This window comes from Hakea prostrata, chromosome 10, assembly GCF_041222555.1.
Source record: "Hakea prostrata isolate BN-2017 chromosome 10, UWA_Hpros_2, whole genome shotgun sequence".
NCBI classification, from domain to species: Eukaryota; Viridiplantae; Streptophyta; class Magnoliopsida; order Proteales; family Proteaceae; genus Hakea; species Hakea prostrata.
Window position 1 is genome coordinate 46,574,080 of NC_142609.1, and position 25,076 is coordinate 46,599,155.

At 37.0% G+C, this 25,076-nt stretch overlaps 2 protein-coding genes across 4 annotated transcripts; one reads left to right on the forward strand and one right to left on the reverse strand.

Moving 5' to 3' along the window:
• Window positions 1–134: 134 nt before the first annotated feature.
• CLC-D (chloride channel D) lies at window positions 135–18,122 on the reverse strand. 3 transcript variants are annotated; one of them, XM_089136148.1, is made up of 23 exons: window positions 17,481–18,122; window positions 17,317–17,389; window positions 14,312–14,533; window positions 14,187–14,233; window positions 13,997–14,095; window positions 12,835–12,909; window positions 11,856–11,944; window positions 11,568–11,708; window positions 11,385–11,455; window positions 11,162–11,241; window positions 10,875–11,024; window positions 9,334–9,393; window positions 9,152–9,226; window positions 7,473–7,624; window positions 4,603–4,738; window positions 4,396–4,527; window positions 4,223–4,300; window positions 4,064–4,119; window positions 3,844–3,930; window positions 3,595–3,751; window positions 3,396–3,497; window positions 3,273–3,314; window positions 135–1,068 (listed from the first exon to the last, which is right to left on the reverse strand). In XM_089136148.1, the coding sequence occupies exons 1-23, from the start codon at window positions 17,655–17,657 to the stop codon at window positions 1,054–1,056; spliced, it is 2,316 nt and encodes a 771-aa protein (XP_088992274.1). In that variant the 5' UTR covers window positions 17,658–18,122; the 3' UTR covers window positions 135–1,053. The 3 variants fall into 3 exon arrangements, with proteins under 3 accessions (XP_088992274.1, XP_088992273.1, XP_088992275.1); XM_089136147.1 differs by having other exon boundaries at window positions 136–1,068; window positions 3,268–3,314; XM_089136149.1 differs by having other exon boundaries at window positions 979–1,068; window positions 3,224–3,314.
• A 2,515-nt stretch (window positions 18,123–20,637) lies between these two features.
• LOC149003477 (putative inactive patatin-like protein 9) lies at window positions 20,638–22,474 on the forward strand. The gene is made up of 2 exons (XM_089137602.1): window positions 20,638–21,831; window positions 21,929–22,474. Exons 1-2 carry the CDS (start codon window positions 20,890–20,892, stop codon window positions 22,148–22,150), a joined length of 1,164 nt encoding a protein of 387 aa, XP_088993728.1. The 5' UTR covers window positions 20,638–20,889; the 3' UTR covers window positions 22,151–22,474.
• The last annotated feature ends 2,602 nt before the right edge of the window (window positions 22,475–25,076 follow it).

A 25,076-nucleotide genomic window follows, 5' to 3' on the forward strand; every position in this document is an offset into this window, starting at 1 on the left:
TTGTAGTATATCTAATAGCCTTCATCCCCTAATATAAAATTCTAATTCTAAAAAATTTAATAGTAATAATATCTGCTCCTAACCTACCAAAATCAGAAGAAATTAGCGCCATCATAGATAGCTTACACATCTAAAACTCCAATTCAATGTATCCTCCTCAGCGTCTATTGACCTATTTGTTCTTAACCAACAACTGGACTTTGGAAGTCGTCATTTTTGAAGCATATCCTATCAAGCAAAAATCAAATCAAAATACTTAACATTGTTCTTGGTAGCCATCCAAGTTTACTGTCAAACACACAGGGCTGGAGCGGGGGGAGAACAATAAGAGGCTAGGAGCAAGGGCAGACATTCGGAATAGTTGCAAAAACAGAGGGTCCAAGCATCACAGTAGAATACTTTTAGCTTAGAATAAATTGAAATAGCTGCTGACGTTACTAAAATTTATTTGATGATTTTGATAATTTCATTCAAACTTGATTTCCATTTACCTACTTTGGACTAAAAATATGTAGAATCTCCATGTAAAGTGCCATACAGTAAAACATAATACTTTACTAAGCATAGTACTGCTTTTTATGCACCCCTTTCAATCATCAACTCAAAAATGAAATGAACGCTTGGACAAATTAAAGAAACAATTGCATATGCATTTCCTAGACTTGAACACCCCCCAACCCAAAAAAAACACACACACACAAGAAAGAAAAAAAAGAAAGCGAAGAAAACAGAGAGAGGAGGAGGAGAAAACAAACCCCAAGACCACTCGGAATCTGTTAGAACTATAAACCTTATTCCAAAATCAATTACAACTCACGGTATTCCATGCTGTGAGACCCGATCGCTCTAGTTTCTCTATTAGATATAAAATACATGATAGCTATATACTTCCCCAGCATACAAAAAGGGGTGAGGAACCGCACATTAAAAGAGGGTTGTGGAAGAATAATGACAGTTTTATCGACAATTGGCTTATGTAATCTTCAGTGTTGGACCAGAAGACCACTAAGAAGTGGAAGCTCCGACTCTGAACTCCCCCTAAGTACTCCTCTATCATGCCGATGAGATCTGCCACAAAGAGTCGGAGATACTCAGTAAGCAATTAAAACAACAAAAGTATAATGCATCAATGAACTTGTCAGGGACAAATAAATGACATCTGTGTCAATGGGGAAATCTTTGTACTCAAATGCCAAAAAGACACCACATGAAACCAGGAATTCTAAATTGATGTTTAACAAGATGCATGTTTAAATTACAAGAACTGCTAAATTGCGAACCATAACTAAGTGTCGTTCAAACTTCCACATCATTTTGCACATATTGAGGCATAACTTCCACATGACGCTCAATTGACCTCAGAAGCATTGGCCAGGATCCAAAGCACTCTTAATTCAATCCCATTTTTTGTATGTAATTATCCTGTGACATAGCCCACAATGTTAGCAGATTTCCTACTATCCAAAGAACACCCTCAGTGAGAATGTCTTTTGCCAGGGTCCCACAGAAGCATGTTAGCAGATTTCCTATGATCCAAAGAACTACCCCCCCCCGGGGGTCTTCTTCCCCTTCTCACTCTCATAAGGAGATTAGAGAATATGACCTGAGTCACCAACCCTAAGGTAATGTTCCTCATCCTGGTAGATCTCCTCAACCACTTAAAAGTACGCAAAAGACACAGTTAGCAATCTAGGAAATTTTTTTTTTTTTTTTATACACTTTATAAAATTTTCTCTCTTTGTGACAAAAGTAGGAAAGTGGATGATCTAGGATTACACTCCACCAGAGAGTGCAAATATCTACGATATCCAAACATTTTACTTCAGAAAAGTAATTAGAAATATTAGCTAAATTCATATCCAAACATCAATGGAGTATGAGGTTTCAGGGACCGCAATAAGTACAGCACATTTGAGAAGAAGAACAAGGCATCACTGCACAAGGCTACCACCATTGCAAGGGGACGGTCATAATGTAAACAGCCTTAACCCTGTTTTCACAGTGAGGCTGTTTCCACATTCGAACCCATGACTCCTTGGTCACAATGGAGCAACCTTAACCATTGAACCAAGATAAGAACAAGAATCATGTCAAGATTCATAAATTAGCCTGGGACATATAATATATGGACAGACAAAATCCCTTGGAAGGATTGAACCATCCTCTGCTAATTGTCCCTTCTACTCTTAAGGCATAAAATTGCTACTACTCCCAAATCCAAGCAACATTGCCCATGACTGAGAGACATGAACAACTCAAACACTTAAATTATGAGAGCCAGTGTGTTTCCATTGTCAATTTCCTAATGGAATCTTTTTTCTTCATCAAAATTCTTACCTTGTCTTTATCTACATTATAACTTGAATTTTTTAGCAAACAAAATAAGGCTGGCAAATAAAAAAGCAATGATGCGAAAAATCCAGAAAAGCAATTGATCATCTTATCTAACTACTCAAAAAGATTAAAAAAGTCAAAAGGGAAGAAGTAAATTTTGTTCTCAGTGATGAAGTCTAAGCGGCAACATGTAAGTAAAATCTCTCAATCTCCCCAGCTAGCATACAGATTTCTCAAATCCAAAAATGGGAAATTTTAGCAACATTCTCATAGTAGAGACTCTTTCTGGGATTCAAAGTTTTCTTTCACTCATATTTTGGTTCCATTCATGAATTCATCCCTGAGAAAACAGACAACATGATAACTCCATAATTGCATTGATACAATTGGTGGTCCCAATCAAGCAGGTAGGGTAGGTAACAGCATAGGGATTTCAGTAAATCAGTGGTAGCCAGAGAATGACATCATCCTTTACAATGACCCCTTTAGACTGAATACAAAAATAAATGAAAAAAAACCAGTAATGCATTTGCAAAGATTTCACAAAGCAATCCCTGCAACCCATATAGCATTATGAATGAGCAGAGCAACTTAATCAGATAAAATGTGTTCTGGATCTCCAGACAGTGTCAAACTTAAGGTCCCTGGTACTAAGCATGCTCAAAGATGAACAGTATCCCTATGTTCTCAGTTCATAGGCATAAAGAACCCAGGTATAACAAGATAAAACTGATTTCAATGCCAAGGATACAGATCCTTTTGTCATTATGTTTCTTCCTTCAGACAGCTAGATATTTTAGAGCAGATGCAACCACAATGTAAGCTTTCATGATTATTTAAACTAACATCCTATAGACAAAAATTGGTGATAGTTTAATGGCAGGAGTACCAAAGATACTGAAGAGACAACATGGGGTATAGCTGCATCAAGACCTTACACTAGTCGACTGGAGCTCCACAGTGGCCGAATCCACATTTTCCTGCAACCCAGCCGGTTAACTCAATTCAGAACTTACTAAAATTGTCTAAGAATGCAGGTAAAGAAGAATCAGATTAACTACCTCGGTTAATAAATCTTTCCTAGTTATAAGGCCAATAACACGTGAGGGACGAGGAACAACAAATATATGTCTCAATCCTAGTTGGCGGAAAAGATTGTACACCTGTACATCAATAACAGGTAAGAAAAGAACATATGCAACCATACTTGTAATTGAAATTAAATAAAATATCTTTTATAAATGGTAAAGAGATGCTCACCTTTGTCAAAGACATGTCTTCAGGGACAATATACGGAGAGGGGTTCAGAAAAGGTGCTAGATCTATGTACATTTCCAAGTCATCAGGACTTAAAAGAATCTTCTCTATGGACAATCCTTTACTGGAGACAGGTTTCACAAATTCACTGAAGTTGTGTCTGTGGGAAAATTCAACCAATAAATTAACCTCCAGCAAAATGAGCAAATGCATGATAAAGATATAACATGAATCCTCTGCTGCTCTGCATACCTGATCTGTATGGGTCCACCTCTTATATCACAAGGAAAAGGGCTATGCTGGAAATCAACTTTAGACTGCAGAAGTACTAACAAATGACTGCATCAAGAACCAAGTACCCAATTACATCAGTATTATCTTTTCAGAATCTATAAGTAAAATACCCCAGTCAAGCATGCGTTTTTGATAGAACAATGGCATAACATCTGAAAAGAGAGGAAACAAGTTCTACCTACGAAGTATGAGGCCAATGACAAGCGACTCTCCATTCCCTTGGTGATCAACCACCTGGATCCCAATATAACATGAACAAGAGAATATTACAGCCATATAGCCACAAAAACGTGTGTGTGTGTGGCCTTCATATATCCAAGGAACAGGAATGACTCACAGGAAAGCCATTGTGCTTGCTGCTCCGTAAAACAGAAACTACCTCAGTAACTTTCACAACACGAGGAAAGCACTCAACCTGTGAAGGCAAACAGCGAAGCTAGCTTTAAGTGAAACCTGGAATAAAAAGGAAACAAAAGAAGTAATATGAAAGAAAAAAATTACTAGGCTAACCTTTTGATTCCTGCAGGCCTCCTTCGCTGTCATATTCCGCATATGGTATTTAGGCCTTGAATCAAGTAATGGGATGCCCCTCAATTGGACCTGCACCTCATACAAACCTTCATTGAAAGCATCACCAACAGCCTGCCAAAGAAAATAGGGTGTTAGGTGAAGTGCATAGCTTAAAAAACAAGATAGTATTTCATGTCAAAGAAATACCTTTGATATTAGAAGAACAAGCATTATAAGCGGCAAGAGTTTCAAGTTATTTGTGATCTCAACCATAATGACACAAAGGGAAACTGTCATTCGCATTGAACCCCCAAGGAAAGAAGCAGCACCAAGCAACGCATACCTGAAAAGTCACAGAGACTTGAGGCAAACATATGTGTGTGTGTCTATATATATATATATATATATATATATTTGTTTACAGTATCTCCAGGAGAAAGCAACATCAAAAACCACTGTGCATGTCTGGAGGTCAGGAGAAAGCAACATCAAAAACCACTGTGCATGTCTGAGAGGAATTGGAATATTATATTTTGTCCTCTACCAAAATGAAGCATAATCCAGAAATGACACGAATACTCTCAAGAAGACAAACCAGCACCTTGGAGGAACAGAAAGCGTTACAAAATAAAGACCAACTTCCAGTTCCACAAAGGGCAGATATCAGCATAATGATAAAAAGTAAATGACTGCTTTTAGGACATAGAAACACTAAAATAACTCTTCTGACTTCTAGATGCCCATTACTGAAACCATAGTAATAGAATTCCAGCCTTCACGTCTTTGTAGAAAGGGTGACAGTTGGAGTTGGGCAGCTGATGTCGATGCTGATGCTGGAGATTCATCGGGATCGGGTGAAAGAATTACAGAGATGGAGGATGTTGAAGATGTGAGTGATGATGAGGATGTTCTAGAGGACTTTGATGATAATAGAATTACAAGATCCAGTTCTCCAAGACAACAGCAGCAGCAAGGACTGCCAGCTATAGAAAATGCTGATATTTTTTTATGGTAAGATAAGTATTTGAATATTTTGAAATTTGAATTGTGGGAGAGTAGGGAAATTTGATATTCTGGTTTTTAACTTTGAACTTGAAAGATGATTTTTATTTTGATATGGTTAAAATGTTTGATGTTAATGATACTGTTCATGTTATAAATGTTATGATAGGAAGAACTTTTTATGAAGATTGCAAAATGTTTCATACTTGCATTGCAAAAATCAACACTAGAACGCCTTGACCACCTAGGTGCTTCGGAAGACCCTCAAAACACCTTGGTCGCCTTGACAACCATGGTCACAATTTTTGGAAGGGAAAATTCTTATTGAAGCAGCAAGCATGCAAAGTAGGAAGTTTATACAAGTGTGGAGAAGGCAAAACCAACCAGCGGATCACATGACAGTAGTTCAGACAGGAAGCACAGAGACACAATGCAATAACCATACTCAAAGTACAAGGGTATCTCAGACTTTTCACACTTTTATAGACTCAATTATGCTTTATGTGTGATCTTTGGAATATAAGATAGGATGGACAAAATTATTAACAAGTTATTTTGTCGAATATTATGTATAAGTTGATGACTAGCTTAATTCTTGACCTTCACTCTAATAAAAAAGGGAGGACCAAGGTTCAACGTCCCATAGATACTTTAAGGATGCATATATTTTTAATGTTATTTTAACCCAACCCTTCACAACTTAGTACCCGTTTGATAACTCACCAAATGATCCTGCTTTGAGAAACACCAAAAATAGTTCTAAGCGTTTCTAGAAGCAAAAACACTTTTTAGGCATTTGATAAAACTTGTTTCTAGAAGTAGAAAATTTGAAAGTCGTAATAAAATTTACAAAATTTGCCATTTTTATGTTTAGAATGCCAAATTTCATAAATACCCTTCTAAAACTGTCTCACTTAAACCCAACCTGCTCCAATTTTGCTTCGAGAAAGAAGAAAATTTTTTCATAAATTTCAATTTATGTTGACAAAATCACGCGGAACGAAATGGTTTTATCAAACGGTTTTCGGCCAATTTTTCTTCTTCTCGAAGAAGAAACACCAAAAATTGTTTTTTGGTGGGTTATCAAATGGGTCCTTAATATCTTCCCCTCTTTGGTTCATGACACAATTTCTAAGTTAGTTGTGAGGGGGGGTCAAAATAACATTAAAAATATTGTACCCAGTAAAGTATCCATGGGGCTTTGAACCTTCAACCACACATTCTAATTAGGGTGAGGTCAACCATTAAGTTAGTCATCAACTTATGCATAAAATTCGACAAAATAAAATATTAATAATTTGATTCACCATATCTTATTCCAACGATCACACACAAAACATAATTGAATCTATAGAAGAGTGAAAAGTCTGAGATACCCTTGTAATTTGAGTAGGGCATCACACACAGTGGAGCACCATGGAGTTCCCTATGGAATTAAAGGATCTAATTCAAAAAGATGTGAACTTGTGTGTCTACTGCAGATTGTGTTTTCTTGTACGTTGGCATTCATTAATACGATCAAACTTACCACTGAAAAGAAAAGAAATGTCTGTCATTATCTTCAGTGGTTACAATCAATCTAAGACCACTTAAAGAAACTTAAGCCAAACTCAGAATCATGTAAAACTCCACAATTCATAATCCTTAATTAGATATCTACAACATGATTTCCATGTCTCTAAACTCCTAGTTGTCCCAACTTAGCAGAGTCAGGTATAGGGATCCTTTTACTCAATCAAGTCAAACTTGCCATCAGTCCTAAGCCCTGCATATGTTGCTCACTTGTCTGTTATTTTAAGCCTAGCCCTGCTTTTTGAGCTCCTTCAATCTAAATCAAGTCAGCCCTCAGTACTAGAGCGTTCAAAGGCCTCCATTGCAGATGTCACAGCTCCACCCCGCCTCAAACAATTCTCACACAACTTTAAATGTACCAGAACTACTTCATAATTTGCTCAACTTTTGTTCATTATTCATCTAATCTAGTTTTACCACTCATCCATCCCAGCATGTCCAAAATATAATCACAACTATATGGTTCATAATTCTTAGGCATAAAAACAAATAAATAAGCTTACGTTCCCTCATCAATGTTGAGCTTCTTGTAGAAATTAACCACAAACATGCCCACAAGTCGTCCATATGTTGATCCTATCATTATACCAGGAACAAACTGACCAGCAGGAACAGCAGTACCAAAGGTCACCACGGCCAAGGTATAAAACATAACCTGCAAGAAGCCAACAAAAGAGTGAACTTAATGCATGGAAGTGGGAGTGGGAGAAGTCAATGTGACTCATCATTTGGGCATCAAAACTACAGAAATGTACTATAACTGTAGGCCAAATTTTGATGCAATAAAATCACAAGCAGCACGCTCTCCTCTCTTAAACAAAACAAACTACCACATGATGAAAACATTAACTCAATCAACTATCAGTCTTCTTTGGTACTTTGGAACTCTTGAAACTAAACAATTCGCAGGATAATGATTGACATGAACAACCAGGAATCTAGAATTTGCTCATGTGAGAATCAGAAGTTTGTCCAAACAAATTTTTCCAAAAAAGACATTAATGTGGTTATTCTGGTGTAAAATTTTGGAGATTACTTAGGAATCTCAACAGTTAAAAACTTACTAAAACTACTAACATCCTACCAAAATTAAAAGCTGCTTATATAATTATCCCAAGAATATAAATAACAGAATCCAGAACATCCACTACTAAATTTGAACCCAGTTCCTAATCTGGGTTCCCAAACAATTTTGGGCCACTTGAAGGTTGTGCAGCATTGGACATGTAAAGGTTTCCCTAATAAAGCTGGGATTATTGATGAGATTTACTTAACGAGAAAGAATCTAGGTTATCACATATTCACATTCCAGTGCTGACCCCAATTATTGTAACATAGTCATAGTTGTCCAGTGACTTCGCAGGTGCCAAGGCATCCAGTATCGCTTTAGTTCCCCAACAACCCCCCCCCTTTTCTTAAATGTCTTGATTCGCCCAGAGGCCATGACAACTATGACAATTGCAATAAAGAATTTCTGAGTTCATATGGCTTAAGAGACTATTGAGTGATCTGGGAATTGTTTTTAAAGATCCTATGAGCCTCTACTGTGATTAAAAGGCTGCCATTTTTATTGCTTGCAATCTAGTCAAGCATGACAGAACGAAGCATATTGAGATCGACAAACATTAAATCAAAAAGAAGCTTGAAGGAAGGACCATTCATATTCCTTTTGTTATTTCTATTAATCAGCTAACTGATGTGTTCATAAAAGGTTTAATAACAAGGTGCTTCATCTCTGGTTTCCCAGTTGGGTATGTATAATATATATGCACCAACTTGAGGTGGAGGGTTGTGACTCTTGATGAATGGGTTATTAATACTTTATATTTAGGGTTTTAGTTATATCTTCCTTTTTTTCCTTTTTACCCATTTAGGGTTGTATATCATTATAAATAAAGAATGCCTCAGCCATCATTACTGACAAGTCACATCATTCTTCAACTCTGATTCTGAACTAAAATGCATGTCAGCGGATCCTTCATGAAGTTCATGTGCCAAAATTCATCCTAATTCACGCTTTGAATGAGACTTTCAGTGCTGTAAGAGCACAAAACACAACAAATAGTTCTGGACAGCAACCCTTGGTGTACAGACATTGATAAGCATCAGTCATGCTCTATAATAACCTTAAATGGTCTCTCTCAAACAGACAATCAAATGAATAAAGAACAGAACATAATACCAAGAAGGTAATAAGGCTTTGAGCACTATACTCATGAAATGTTTTTGCACTAAATAAATTGCGTATGGCATCATCCTGCAGCCAAAAATATAAAAATACTTCATCAAAATGAACACTTAGAATGGTAATAATGAAGTACAATCAGAAAAGAATAGAAAACTGAATGTAAATTTTGCAATAACCTGGGTGTTGAAGAAAATAGTTGCCAAATCATTGTATTCATTGTCCTTGGCACAGTAAAACTGAACATAACAAAAAAATAACATTAATTAGAATAATGCTGAGTTATTGACTATAACAGAAACAAATTTTGCTGCTATCTAAATGGTAAACTTTTATCATTCAAGGCATGAGTGGCGCTAATAATTCATGATGGTCCTTTTCTTGGACCAATCTGCTCATCTAACAGAAGTTAAGCAAGTTACTGTTCTGGTGCCACCACTCACAAGGGTACTGATTACATGAACAGCAGGTGGACCACCTCACACAATATTCAAGGAGAGAACCACTACCAAACTAAACTCGGTGCGTTCAGGCCAGACCCTACAGTTCTAAATATTGTAGCCTAAGTTTGAGTTAACTCCAGTGAAGATGGGTTATGTGTAGCGGAAACACATGCTGAAAGGAGATTAATTAACTCCAGTCCAAGAAGTCAAGAAGTTTCAAGAGCAACATTTTCATAGAAAAAGAAGAGCATAAATTTGCTAGTTGTAAGTTGTAACTAGAATCTGAAGTACCGAAATGTTATTTTAGTCCATACGCCAGTTTCCTTGTTAGTAGTGAAAAATGTTGAAAATGCGGAGGCCATTAATTGGTCAAAAGATCCAGGAGGAAATGGAATGAGATCTTAGCCACTCCATCTACAGCAGTGACCTGTAACCTAAACAAAATTACAGCATCGGAATGAAATCTTGGTTTTATTTCTTGCAAATGGGAGCACAAAACAGTTTAGGAGACAGACCTATACAAGATGAGATATCTTTAGGTAAGAGACCTGGATGTGAACAAGAGAGACCACCATCTTTCCCATTTTCTCCACCTATTCACCCAATCAATACCCCTGTGATGTTTACTGTTCTCACCTCCCCCACAATCCTATCCCATAAGGATTCTAAATCTGTTGGGAGGACTGAACTGAATCACCATAGAGATCACAATTACTGATGTATAGTTGCATACATATTCACTCAGATAAGAGAAGTCATCATGTAGCCAATAAACTAATCAGCCTGCTGCCATAAGTTTTGTGAGGAAACTTCCATAAGGCACATGAAATGTTTGTCCAAATATGTTAACTAACCCGCCAGCCCGCCAGCCATCGCTCCCCTACCAAGTTTTTCTATTCGACAACTTATTGATTTCTCTTCAACAGTTCAACCTTCAAAACTCTTTTCATGCATTCTCGGTGAAATTCTTTTTTTCCCCCTCTACATTTCCTCAAACAATTACCATCTTCTGCTCTTGTTAGAAATCAGGTGAATTACTTACAGGCTTCATAGTTATTACTTTTAATCTATACAAAGGTTACCTCCACACCGTCTAAAGGGTAGAAACTCCTGTCCTCCCTGTGGCCAACAACATAATTCAGGGCTTTTATCATTATATTCTCTTCTATTATCAAAGACTCTACCAGAAGCCAAAATACTTGTAGCTCTTGCATGTGGATGAAAATCTCCAACATTTAGGTAAAAGATTGGGGAATCAAATTGGAACAGAAACTCACCCTCACATAATTTCCGTACATTCCAGGTGGGCGTGGGCACTCTATGCCAGAATTTGCTTCTGTCTCAGGGCATGGGCTGCATTTTCTTAAAAGGGGTAATCCAAAGGAAATAGCTGATGTCATCAGAGAGATAAGGCAAACTTCAATAATCTGCACCATGGACAAAGTATAGACTGGAATTAGAGAGACAAGTGCAAAAGAACAAGCATACGTGTAAAATTAATGAGCCAACCATTCAACCACAAAATATTTCCTTAGTTCTTTTAGACTTTTCTAACATAAATTACCTTGATTCTGCTCCCTTTCTTGTGTAAATATTGACGCCGCCAATTAGTTATATAAAGAGTAAGCTGATTAAATAAGGCACCTGCCAAAAATAAGAAAAGGAACAGCGACCCATGTGGATTAATGGAGGATGCAAAGAAAGAAAAACACACTATAAAATATCTTATTTTTTTCATCTTTCCATTTTTACTTTAATGTTTTTATAAAGAGTGACCCTGTACCTACCAAGAAGACCTCCAATGACCCCAATAAAAGCCATAGGCAGTAATTCCTCAAACGAGTAGTCCTCTTGACCACTATAAAAGAAGTAGTATCAGTCAAAACTGAAATATAAAGGGAAAGCTCATAAGTGCAGGAGAGAACAGGAAGAAAAAGAAAATTATAAGCACAAAAGGTTCTGATTTTAACCCAGATATGTCCCAAATTATGAAACCACCAGAGCCAAAATGGCCACACTTTCCACTTCCACACCAGGCCATTGCAGTACGAACAACAACAGCCACAACAGCAGATGTGAAAAAGACGCGCCACATAAGTTGACTCCTCCACCTTCAACAAGAAAACTAAGCAATTTTTATAGGTTTCTAAACCAACTCAAAAAAGGGGGGGGGAATTGTGTAATAATATCAACTCAATTTTTAACTAAACAAGGTTCACAAATAATAAAATGGTTATCAATAGAAAAAGATTTTCTACCACGAAGTAACCTCTTCAAGTGCAAATAAGACACCACCAACGGGAGCTCTAAATGCAGCAGCAACTCCAGCAGCACATCCACAGGTTACCTTTTGAAAACATCAGAAACCAGTAAAAACGAGCACAATTCACAAGAAGTCATGCCTCAATTATTATGACAGTGGCAAAAGTTAAGTATCTTTAAAAAATATTTCCATATGAAAGATTAGAAAATGGGTGCTTAGCTCAAAACATTTTCCCAAGGTGCTATTGCAACACAGAGAAATGGAAGAACACTAACATACAAGATGCAGACACCAAATGACAACAGCAGTGGCCAATTGAGGGCCATTCATGTTCACCAAATAGTTAACTGCATCTACAGAAATAATCGTATGTCATAGTTGTACAAAGTAACAAAGATGAATATACAATGGCAATAAGCAATGGAACAGAGAAAAGTCTAGTTGGGACATTATCTGTCAGTAGACTCTCTACCCCATGCTTGCTTCACTCTTTGTGTTCTTTTTGCTCTTTACTTTTTCTTCTCTAGGGGCCCAGGCCTGTGAGGGGCTCTGGCTTCCCATAGTGTGTGTGAAGCAAGTCAATAGACATGCCACCAGTCAACTGAAGAACACAATGTTTTCCCAATCCTACATTTTACAGATTCAGTGTGCCAGGATGACACAGCCCAACAAGATGGGTGAATCATATGTGAATAAAGCACTGTGCACAATGCAAGACCCAAAACATGCATACTGTCAGTATTCGCATTCTTAAACAGCTCCTAATTGGAAGATGAAAGACAATACTACTCTGACTTAAACTCAAGGATCCCCAGCATTCTCTAGACCTTTCCATGAAACATCAAGCAGACCATCATCTGAGTCATGCAATTTGAAATAGGCAAATCTATGAGGCAATTATCTGCAACTGAACAGATAAAACATTTTAAGATTCCAAACAGAACACAAAAAATTAGCAGGTAAATGTCACTCACAAAATCACGACGATCCCGATCACTTTGGAACACTTGTAGCCACCTTGACCTTAGATGATATTTTGTAGATCCACCCTAAATTGATTAGAAGGATCAAGAATAAGGGAAGACAAAAAAAAATGAGAAGGCATTCCATAGGACAAGAAGAGTTAACAATACAATGTTCACTGCAACGGGGTAGAATAAAGGGCAAGCTGGATCATATTGGAAGTTACAAATAATGAAGTAAAGACCAGATCAGCATGTTCAAGCTTAAATAAAAGAGTCGGATATACCAAGAGTTGAAAAAAGACACTAAGAACAGTGTGCAACAAGAAGAATTGAAAAAAGATATTCCAAGAGTTTGTGCATATACATTTACACTTCCATTGGTTACCTTTTATTGATCCTTTCAGGAAAAAAAATAGTATCGCCTTTTTAGTAAACTTGATCTCTTAATCTCTAGTTTATATTTTTTTCCTCCCCACACTATTTAAACTTCTTCCCCATCCACATCACATACAGAGACACAAAGAGACAAACCTTCCCTACCTTTCTCTATTCTTGCCACTAAAATAACTTTTCCAAATCTGCATCACATCACATGACACTACCCATCTTTTGCATAGAACATGTCACGTAGATGGGGAATGTAAGCCGGCAATGTGTAACCAATGGCATCTTCCAGCTACTGGAAAGCTGGTTATGAGAGATTAAATTAAAACAGACATATCAGAGAGACACTAGATACGCTCCCATGCGCTTGGATATACTTATAAGACAACCAAAATTAGAAAAAATACATTCAAGTCCCATGCTTTACATTTATCACCATGCATACTAACACAGATTTCAGGAACAAAAACAAAATTCAACCCCCCCCCCCCCCAAAAAAACCCAAATTTTTTGGGATATATAATATCGTTTCACAGTCGCATTAAAATTGAATGCATAAGACATAGGAGGACAGACTATGGGAACTGAAACTTTTTAACGTCATAACAATTTAGTATTAAAGGTTAGGTGGATAAACCTATCACTAGGAACAGCTATATCTTTTGATTTTCCAGATTAAAATTCATTAAAATGGTACCAGGTGCAGTTGTAAGGTGAAAAAATGACAGTACAGCGTCACAGATAAAAATAAAGGTTCCACAATGCAGATCCACCAGGATTTACATACTTGACCTAGCAAGGATGCAATACAAGCACCCGTGTGCACCAGAGGTCCTTCTTTGCCAAGAGCAAGACCTCCTCCCACGGAACCAATGCTACCAAGTATCTACAATAAGAAAGAAGAGGTGACAAAGATCAAAAAACAACCAAAACTATAAAACCTGATCAATAAAAAGTTCCTGGAAAAGAAACAAGACCTTTCCAATCAATGTTCTGAAAAGAAGGATACCATGAGTATCAACTCCTGCACATTTATGTAACCATCAAAATTCTAACAACAGACACTGATCATTTAATAGATCTGATCAACAGTACAGCTTACCGTTCAAATACCCCTTAATTTCAGGGATACCAGATCCTGCTGCTGCTGGTGCAAATTGTGTGATGATATAAACAGATGAAAAGACCAAAACCAAGTTGAACAGCACGTACACCACAAATCCCGCCAAGTATGAAGTTTGTATTATGGAAAAAGTTGCTGAATACTTCCATCCAGCAAAGTTCTCAACAGCAATGTTGATAAAAACGGCAGCAAACCCAGTTCCTGAGATAAAACAAAGTAACACAGGATATAGTTGAACCACCAATGAAATCCATAGCAAAATGTAGAGGAAGGCAGTGAAGAAAATATAGATGTTTTATGTTCTTGGATTTTAAGACCACTGGATGGCTCAATGGAGGGAAAAGAAAAGAAGAAAGGGTGGGAGGCCCCAAAAACCCCCCATTGTTTCAACTGTTTGGTTGAGTAACTGTCACAATGCTGCAACTTGCAAATTTAGAATTACTATAGGAATTCCCAGATTATGTCCCAACCTTTCCAAAGTAACCAAGCAATAGAAGCACATTGAGATGCAATCTAAAGAATAAGACTGAAGATGAGAAGACCAACTCTAGCATGATCATTCGTTACCTTATCCTTCATAGTATCTTAGCATCCTCATTTCTACTACACTGAATTTATCGATATGATGCTCCTTAACAGCCCAACACTCCGCACCATACATTGTAGCTGGTCATGCAACAATCCCATAAGACTTTCCAATGAGCTTTAAAGGAATACATCAATCACACAAGACCCCAAATGCACCTTTCCACTTCATCCACCCTATTTTAATTCTTTGGAAAACATCATCCTCTATATCACCTTTTTTATTTATAATTGAGCTATGGCATCTAAAGCAATCGTTTTGTGGAATCTCCTTCTCACCAAGTCTCATCACCTCATCATCCACAATCAAAGTAACACACTAGATATTCCATCTCTGTTCTACTTAGTTTAAAGCCTTTTAATGCCAAAGTTACTCTCCACAATTCTAGCTTGGTATTAATCCCTACTTGCATCTCATCTACTAAAACCATATCATCAACGAAAAGCATACACTAAGGAACCTTATCTTGAATGTCTTTAGTTAGATCATCCATTATAACTACAAATAAATATAAGAATAAAGCTGATTGTTGATGCAGCCCAACTATAATTGGGAATTCAGCACCTTGTCCTCCAACGTTCTTACAGCCGTCACTGAACCATCATACATATCTTTGACTATGTACTTGCCAAATTAACATTATATGGACTCTATCATAGCTTTTTCTAGTTCAATAAAGACCATATAAGGATCTTTTTTACACACTCTATACCTTTCCATAAGTCTCCTCATAAAGTAAATAGCTTCACTTGTGGATCTTCCTCATTTAAAACCAAATTGGTTCTCCGTAATAGTGGTTTCTTGTCTCAAATAGATTCCCCATCTCTTCTTGATGCCCTCATCAAATACTAGTACTTTATTATCTTCACTTTTAATAGATCTAACATGGTCTAGATCCCTACCCTCCCTATCCTTTATTTTAGCTATACTATAAACAGTTTTTCTCCCCTTCCTTTTTGCCTAGCTTATTATATAACTCTTTATATTTCTTCTCCGTTGCTTCTCCCACAATTTTCTTAGATTCAAATCTAGCCAACTTATACCTTTATAGATCCTCTACATTCTTAGTCCTTTGGGATGTCTTAAAGCTTAGCTTTCTTATTCTAATGGTACTTGAACCTCACCATCCCACCACCAAGTCTCTCTATAAAAATGATACTTTCCTTTTGATTCACCTATAACATCTTTAGTCACCTTCCTAATACACCTAACCATTTCACTCCACATCATATTAGTGTCCCTCTCAAAATCCCACTTTCCTTGTTCGACAACAATGTTGGATGAGCGGTTTCCTTTTTTCTTTTTTTTTTTTGGTGGAGGGATGATGTAGTTGATGTTCCTACTAAATAGACCACAACCAGGTACCATTTATTGATGTTGTTTTATTGCTACTGCTATTTCTACTTTTTCTTCTTCATATTCTGATTTCATGGTTGTTAGATGATTTGAAATGCACAGATAAATGATCAGATTCTAATATCATGTTTCATAAAGCTTAATACAAGCTGTACAGTTCCTTTAAAGTTGGCACATATCACATAGTATGCAATCAAAGTTCTACTATTCTTAATGATCTTTTTAATAATTCTAGATTGTGACTATAGATACTGATAGTTCTTATAATCTGAGTTATATTTTCCACTCTTTCAGTTTTTGATAAGTAACAATATTCAATTAACCACTTAAGTAATCCCCTTGAATAACAAGATACGTGTAACTGCCATTAAACAAAATTTCTTTATACAAGTTTGACCCTAAAATAAATTAATCGGGAAAACATGCTCTGCTGTGCACAAGTCTCTTCTGTAGCGCAGTGTGCAGCAGTGCACATACATGCCAAATGATTGGCTGAAAAACAAAGTAAATACAAGACTATTGAGGATTTTTAAAATTTAAAATTAAGTTTTTAATCTCAGCCAATCATTTGGTACAAAAATGCATTGCTGTGCACAGAAGAAGATTTTTTTTTTCCAAATTAATCACCATAAGCATTACCATCACTCTTATTTCCAAATGGACACCATGACTTTTGAAACTGACAGAACATGAATCTGCGATCCAATTATGCTCCCGTCACCAACTAAGCATTTGACAGCACGACATAACCATGATCCTCTCTATGAAACAGAGTTCAATTTTCTAATTTCACATCCAAGTATCTAGTCTTCATATCCATTAACCAATACATTTAGCAAGTACAGCTCTCTGAAAGGAAACCAATTAATTTAAATGTACCATATTTTTTCCATGAGTCAAAATTTTGACCCGAAAAAAAAAAATTCAGAATTTCAGCCTACTTCAAGTTTAGATACGTATTTCAAAATTCAAAGGGAACATGATGAAAGTGGAAGTAACATCATTAAAATTTAAACACCCAGAGATATTGCCGCATTCTTACCTATACCGATCAGCAACGCAAGGAACCATTTCAGAGCCACATAAAATCCAACAAACAGCTTTCCTCTCAGAGCCTATAAAATCCATAAGAAAAAGAAGGATAAAAAATTAGAGAAGATCAAGAAATTGTTGTCACGCAACTTCTAGGAAGCTAGGAAACTCGACCTGTTCTTCCCTGTAGGCATAATTCTCAATAACTTCATAATCGAGGCTCTCGCTGCCATTGCCACTCGTACTTGTCAAGTCAGATCCGTCCTGAACTTCAGCTTCTTCTGAAGTTGGTAATTGCGACCAGACCAGCCTCGCTTTTTCTATCCCGTTCTGAAAATGATTTGACAACATGATTCAAGGCTCTCCGCGACTAGAGATAGCAGAGAGCCAAGCCTAATCGAAGCCAAAACCCGAAATTCAAAAGCTAACCTAAGCTACAATATCTCGTTTCGAAGAACAAGCCCGCCGATCTCCACTCTACACAACGTGGAATGAAATTTACAATATCTATCAGACAGAGATTAGACCAGATCAAAGCAACATGAGATCGATTCGTAAATTTGGAGAAACATGGATTTGCTTGAATGAGAACTTGAGAACCAGGGGAATGGAATAAAAGACGCGAATTTAGTTCGGTGGGTTTGCGTCAAATTGCAAGATTCAGTCGATCTGTGTCAGGTTGGCTGTTGGCTCCGCTCTCGTTTTTCCCGTTTGCAAAACTCTACTTAAAAGACACGCGTCATTGTGCTTGACCAATAGACTTTCAACAAACGAATGGAACAAAAGAGATGCTGAAAATCGTAAACTGATTAGTGTCTCCCCTGGCTTTCTCTGAAGCGCGCAGCATAGGAAATAATCCTGCCCAGTGCCCACCACACTGAAGTGTGAATGTGAAGCATCATTTGAAAGGTCGCAGCGCCGCATGCCTCATGGTGGTGGCATAGACGATTCGCATTTCCTGATGCACAGCGTTGGGCCCACACAACAGTTGCTGTTTGTAAGGCGAGACGCAAGAGTGGGTTAATGGGCCACACAAATTCTAGCCCATGCTAACAAAGCCCATTCGTTACAACCGCATAATACACTATTCTCTATAGCCCATCAATATCTACTCAACCGCCGACTTTTCCTCATCACCGTTACAGTCCGCCCACCATATTTCTAAACTTCAAATCATTTTTCATAGTTTCTACCACAAAATCAAATAGCATTGAATCCACTGAAATTCAAATTTCAAAACCAAATGAAACCCACCCATAAAAGGAAAATTCATAACATGATTGGTGAATTTATTTCAATATTATAAGAAAAAAAATCACCGTGACTATCATATTCACAAATCACTAAAAGACTACGAGATTAACAGACTACTTTTAAGAATGTTTCCATTTTGAAAGGAACAGCCATGGCATTTCTCACTTAATGTTTGCAAATGACAAGGTATCATTTCCAAAAGCTGAAAGTGAAAAGATGAGTTCGGTGATGAAGTGCTTATAGGGCTTTTGTGGTGTTTGAGGAGATAAAGTGATGGCAAATAAATCTATGGGTTTTCTTTTCCAAAAATGTGGATAGACAAATAAGGAGGGACATCACCAAGGCTTGGTAGGCAAAGTCCCTCTCTCCAAGGGGGGGTAGAGTCACACTTGCCAAGTCTAATGTTGTGACCATCGCTTTTGCTCCATGAAAACAACCTTCATTCCTATGGGGATTCTTTATCAAGCTGAAAGCTTTCATTTGGGGTCACACTTCCTCCAAAAAGAAACTGCACTTGGTCGGATGGAGCACATTGTGTTAGACCAAGGAATGTAATGTAACAACTTGAACGAGGCTTACATGATGAAACCTTTTTCTTTTTGTGTGTGTGAGAGGGGGGGGGGTTGGTTTGGATTCTACATCAAGACCATTTATGAGCTAAATTACTAAGCAAGCAAATATATTTCTTTGAGAAGGCCAGTGCTTTCCATGCTTGCAGTGAAAGTTTCCTTTCATGCATGGCTATATGTACGTTGTATTCCTCACATAATTACATTTCTCTATCACCTACACTACTTATCTTAAAGCATTACACCCTGAGTATCTAGTTTGGAATACCCAGACCGCTGCTTCCAGCTAGTATTTATAGAATAAATATTCAATTCTATTGGTAATTGGACTCTCCTACAAGGCCCATTACACCGTTAGATCATAACTAATCTGATGGCTCATATTAGAACATAAGTTGAGTATGATTCAAATACCTCAATAGTAAATTGGGTATAACTTGAGTACCTCAACCTAATTGGGTATGACTCAAATACCTCAACAATCCTCACATAATTACATTTCTCTATCACCTACACTACTTCTGTTATACTTTTTGACGTTTAGAGTTGGACCCCTCATTTCAACAATGAATTGTTTTATAAGATTCACACTCATCGAATTGCACAACTCAATTAAAATTTTGATTTTAACTTTTTTATTTTTTAATAATTGAGATCAAAATATTGATCGGGATTAAGAAAAATTTTGACATTTTATTTTTAATACTTAGGATCGAAATCTTGATTGAGATTACGATTTGACATTTATTTCAATTAAAATTGAATAGTTATTGCGTTAAACAATTTCGCCCAAATACGCGGTGGAAAGACGAGAGAATAGTGTTGTTCATCATTTTCTTCGCATTGATGCAATGGCCACGTGAGCGTTCGTTTTCCATTTAGTTAGTGGAGCAAAGGAAAAAAGAAATTACCACCCATTTTCATTTGTCAACTCCGTGAAAATGTGCATGCCGAATCAATCAGGAAGCTGAATCTCTGGACTTTGCTTGACTCCGTCAAGCCAAACACCATGGGCATTGGAAGTTCGGTCGAAATTTTGATATTGACCATTGAAATTTAACGGTCAAGATTTAATTTCGATCGAAATTTCATATCTAACAGTTCAAAATCTAGGCTTGACAGTTATGTACATTTAATGCCCATGACCATGACCAGAGCAAAATTGCGAATCCCTAGCTTGTGTCAACCAACTAGACGGCGTACACTACATGTGGGTGAGATGCACGTGTTGTAAAAGTAAATCTGCGAATAACAACTAACAACGAAAAATAACTGTTAAAACCTTTATTTTTCTTGGTAAAGGATAACTGTTGAACTTTAGAACTAAAAAATTCTGAAAAATAAAAACACAACCAGAAAAAAATTTAAAGCAATGCTTTAACCAACCAGAGCGAAGGATAGGGAACCGTGTTTGTTAAGAAACCTCACGCCACGCGTTGCGCCCACACTTAGCTTTTACAAAGCGCGCGGCACACTCACACAAGCACCACCATAGCCACGCTCAAGGGGCTCACTGTAAGGGAGGGGGCCTGAGAATCGCAGAGAGAGAAAGCTGCTATAATTGTTACACATTAGAATCGGGGAAGCCATATCCGCCATTAAATGCTTCTCAGGAAGAAAGCGTGACTTGTGTCCTTTTTCACGGACTTCTTATTGGAAAACTAGATTAGACAGCTTCAACATCTCTGTATCAAAAATCGAACTAGAGTATCTTTTACTTACTGTTAACACAGAAAGGAGAAGGAGCAAGAGAAAGCGGAATGGAGCTTAGTAAGGTAACTTTGGAGATCTTCTCGAGACTGGAGAAGAAATGGCTATCGCAATGTGAAGATAAGAAAACTAGAATTCTTAGCATTGATGGTGGTGGAACCAAAGGTCTCCTAGCAGGAGTGGCCTTGATATATCTCGAAGATCAGATCCAAGCCAAAACTGGAGATTCTCAATCTCGAATCATCGATTTCTTCGATGTTCTTGCTGGCACTGGAATAGGCGCCGTTTTCGCCGCAATGCTGGTTGCAGATGAAGGTAATGGCCGACCTCTCTATACCGCAAGAGAGGCCTTCAAATTCGTACAGGAAAATCACTCAGAGATGTTTAAGATCAAGCATAAAGGGATTCTCCGTCGATGGCGAAGGTTTTCGAGTAAGAATTTCGATAAAGTCTTGAAAGAGGCGTTAAGAAGAGGAGACGGTAAGGTTTTGACATTGAAGGATACTTGCAAGCCTCTTCTTGTTCCTTGCTATGATCTCAACAGTTCTGCGCCTTTCGTCTTCTCCCGTGCCGACGCTTCAGAATCTCCAAGCTTCGATTTCGAACTATGGAAAGTCTGCCGTGCCACGTCAGCAACTCCAAGCTTATTCAAACCGTTTCATCTAACTTCCATTGACGGCAAAACGTCGTGTTTGGCCATTGACGGAGGACTCGTCATGAACAACCCCACGGCGGCCGCCCTTACTCACGCCTTGCATAACAAACGGGATTTCCCGTTAGTTAACGGCGTCGAAGACTTGCTTGTTCTATCACTTGGCAACGGACCCTTAAGTGGTCCTACTTCGCCGCCGTTTGGACGGCAACTGCAACGAAACGGAGAATGCTCCACAATGTCGATTGTTGGAATCGCCCTTGACGGAGTTTCCGAAACCATCGACCAAATGATCGGAAATGCTTTTTGTTGGAATCGTTCGGACTACGTGAGAATCCAGGTTCTTTTTTCAGATAAAATTGTCTTTTTTTTTTTTTTACGTAATTCTTTTCTCTAATGTTAACATAACGGATTTGCTGACGGTGATAACATCACAGGCTAACGGTCTCGTCTCACAAGGGATGGAACTCGAAACGGAAGGGGTGTTGAAAGAGAGAGGAGTGGAGTCCTTGCCGTTTGGGGGGAAGCGGTTGCAGACGAAGACAAACGGAGAGAGAATCGAGAGGTTCGTGCACCGCATTGTTGCTTCAGGAAAGAGTAGTCTGCCGCCAAGCCCTTGCAAAGAAGCCGCCGTTAGTTCTCTCGTTAATGGCCGTTAATCTCATAATTTTTGCTCAACCATGCTTTTGTTTTTGTTGCGCAAGTTTATTCAAAGCTTAATCAGTTACTTTCCCCCGAGTTAATTCTTTTACATTTCTCTCTTGCTGCAAGATGTAAGTACAGTGATTTCCCCTTCATTTCCCAACTAAAATGTGATTAAGTAAGATGGGGAGAGGTTTTGAGTGCTAAAGAAGACATAAACCGAGCACCCTCAAGGCATTCTGTCTTTAATTTTTTAATTTTTTATTTTTTTTTTTTTGAAGAGAAGAATTCCTTATTTTACTCAAAAAATTACAAATATTAGCTTAGGTTCCACTAATTTCTGTCACATGATTGGATGTTGTTATAGCTAAATTAACAAATCAAAGTTAGAGCATTGGAGATGAAAATTTGTCGTACTTAATTATTTGTGTTGTCTTAACAATATGCATTAACCTAGATATTAAATTAAGAGGTCAAAATCTTGCTATTGGCTTTGGTAAGAAAGTTGTTAGCGTTGTATGGTTGCTGCATACCTTTCTCAATTCTAATCCCTGATCATTTATTTCATCAATCTCTACTTCTATATCAAAAAGTGTCGCTTTCAATTCATCCACTGTATTTAATATTTGCCTTAGTCAGCTATACAATGCGAATATCATTACTTATAAAAGCTCCTTAATTTAATAAATTCATTTTTTTTAGTAAAAGCTCCTTAATTCAAAAATCCTTCTTTTAGCACAAAAAATGTCCGATATCACTAACACAATATCATTTTCCATACCAGTGATACACAGTTTAATACTACGCATTAAAACCACACTTCACATATGGACAATGATAATGATAATTCCCTAAAATGTAATGCGGATCCTACTCCAATACGTGTGCAATGAGAATGTGTAAGTGCTAGATTTTCAGGTGGAATTGTTTCCCGCAAGTGCACACAGTTTTAGGGTGGCCCATTGTAATCTTATTGCTATCCACAAATATTCTGCAGCATCATGGCACATTAATTATTTTTTTCAATACTTCTTTTTTTTTTGATAAATAAATAAAAAGAGCAAAAAATAATTTTTTGATCACATAATTCATGAAGTAATGTGAACTAATCAAAACATACATAAAACATCAACATAGATGAAATTTAGGAGTGAATTAAAAAACAAATATCTCATCAAGAAGAGCAAATCAACAATTTGTAGTCCATACATGCCTCTATGCACATTCTAGCCAACCACGAAAGATGATTCCTAAATGACAACTTATACTTGATGTGACGAGTTTTAGAAACATATGGTAAGTGAAGCTTGCCAACTTTTCAAGTTTAGAAAAGTCACAATCAATTGCATGCCAAGCCCTAGTTAGGACATAGATGGTACCATTGAGGACCACTAGCATTGGAACTTAATGCAAGCAAAAAGATATCCACCTTCTGCTATCCTATCCTTTCCAAGTTAGTCATTCAACCAAATATGGAAGAGGAATAAAAGTTATTTAACGAGCAAGAGAGATATATTCTAACCATAAACTTCTTGGTTAAACATTAACTTCAACACTATTTTCTGTCTTTCTATATCACATTGAATTGTAAACTAATAATAGTATCTCAATTTGATTGATATATGTCATTGATGAATGTTACAATCACAAAAGAACACATTTTATGAAAATATATATATTTATATCAAATTTCATATTTAATTTTAATCATTTTAGAAAACATAAGTGTTTTTTCCCTTTTAACTCATCAAAGTCAAGGCCAATACAAGAAATAAAGCGATCTTATTTTACTATGGAAAAGGTTTATAGGTTTATATTTATTTCTGACCAATACATTTTCATTTTTTACCCCCAAAAGAGTATTAAAAAGGTTCATTTGTATTTTTCAATACTACAAAACACCTAATGGCTTGCCTGCTCTGGCTATTACATATGATCTTATGTAGGCATCTTGGTGGTATGGTCCATTCACTTGCTGACCTGGTTGCATCACCACCTGAACCCCACAATAATATTATTGGTTAGTTAACATATCTCTTGTTTTTTTGGTAGAATTAGTTAGCTAGCTAACATATCTCGATTAATACCTGTGAATGAGTCACATACAATTAAAAGCAATTGTTGGACCCACTAAGAACACTAGTGAAGACTGGAGATGTACACGTGCTTCTAGCACAGTGTTGACAATCTTTTATGTTGCGACAATTAATTCAAGAATATTACGAGTTCAAACTTTCTTCCCTTCCGCACCTTCCTCTAAGCTGTAGACCCTTATTAAATGAGACAACTCAAGAGTGAGAAGGATAGAAAAAGCTACCCATATACAAAAAGAGTCATAATAAGTATGTAGTCATTCTAAGATTTGAATTGTTGATGGGTGTCAATTCTAATATAAAATATTAAGTTGTTAAATACTTTAAGAACTCCAAAAATTGACTGAACATGTTCAATCAAGCCTTTTAACCTAATTCTGAATTAGCATCCATGCATCAAAGTCTTAACAAAAATAAAATCAAATTAGAATAGACCCCATTAGGTACATAACGACCTACCTACCTTAAAAAACTTCCAAAACCCAACACTATTATTATCTTAGTGTTGATATAGCTTGCATTATAACAACATTCCATGTAAGGTTTTCTCAAGTCTGTGTCTTATGGTTGGTAGTTGTTTACTTAGTTTAAGGAATTTATTGCCTTCTTTTAGTAAAGCAGATTCAAAGCTATCCTTTTAGCTCCATGCAGTAATAAAGGGGATGAACTTATACAAGCAAACTTGAAATTATTCGTTTTCTGGGCAGGAAACTTGAAAATTTAAGTCACCAGATGACATTCCATGAGTAACAACGCAATGGTTACGCTAAAAAGAAGCATTTGGAGTACGTCAGTTTAGTGAAGATAAACATCATAGTAGTTTCACCATTATGAGAGAGAAAAGATCATT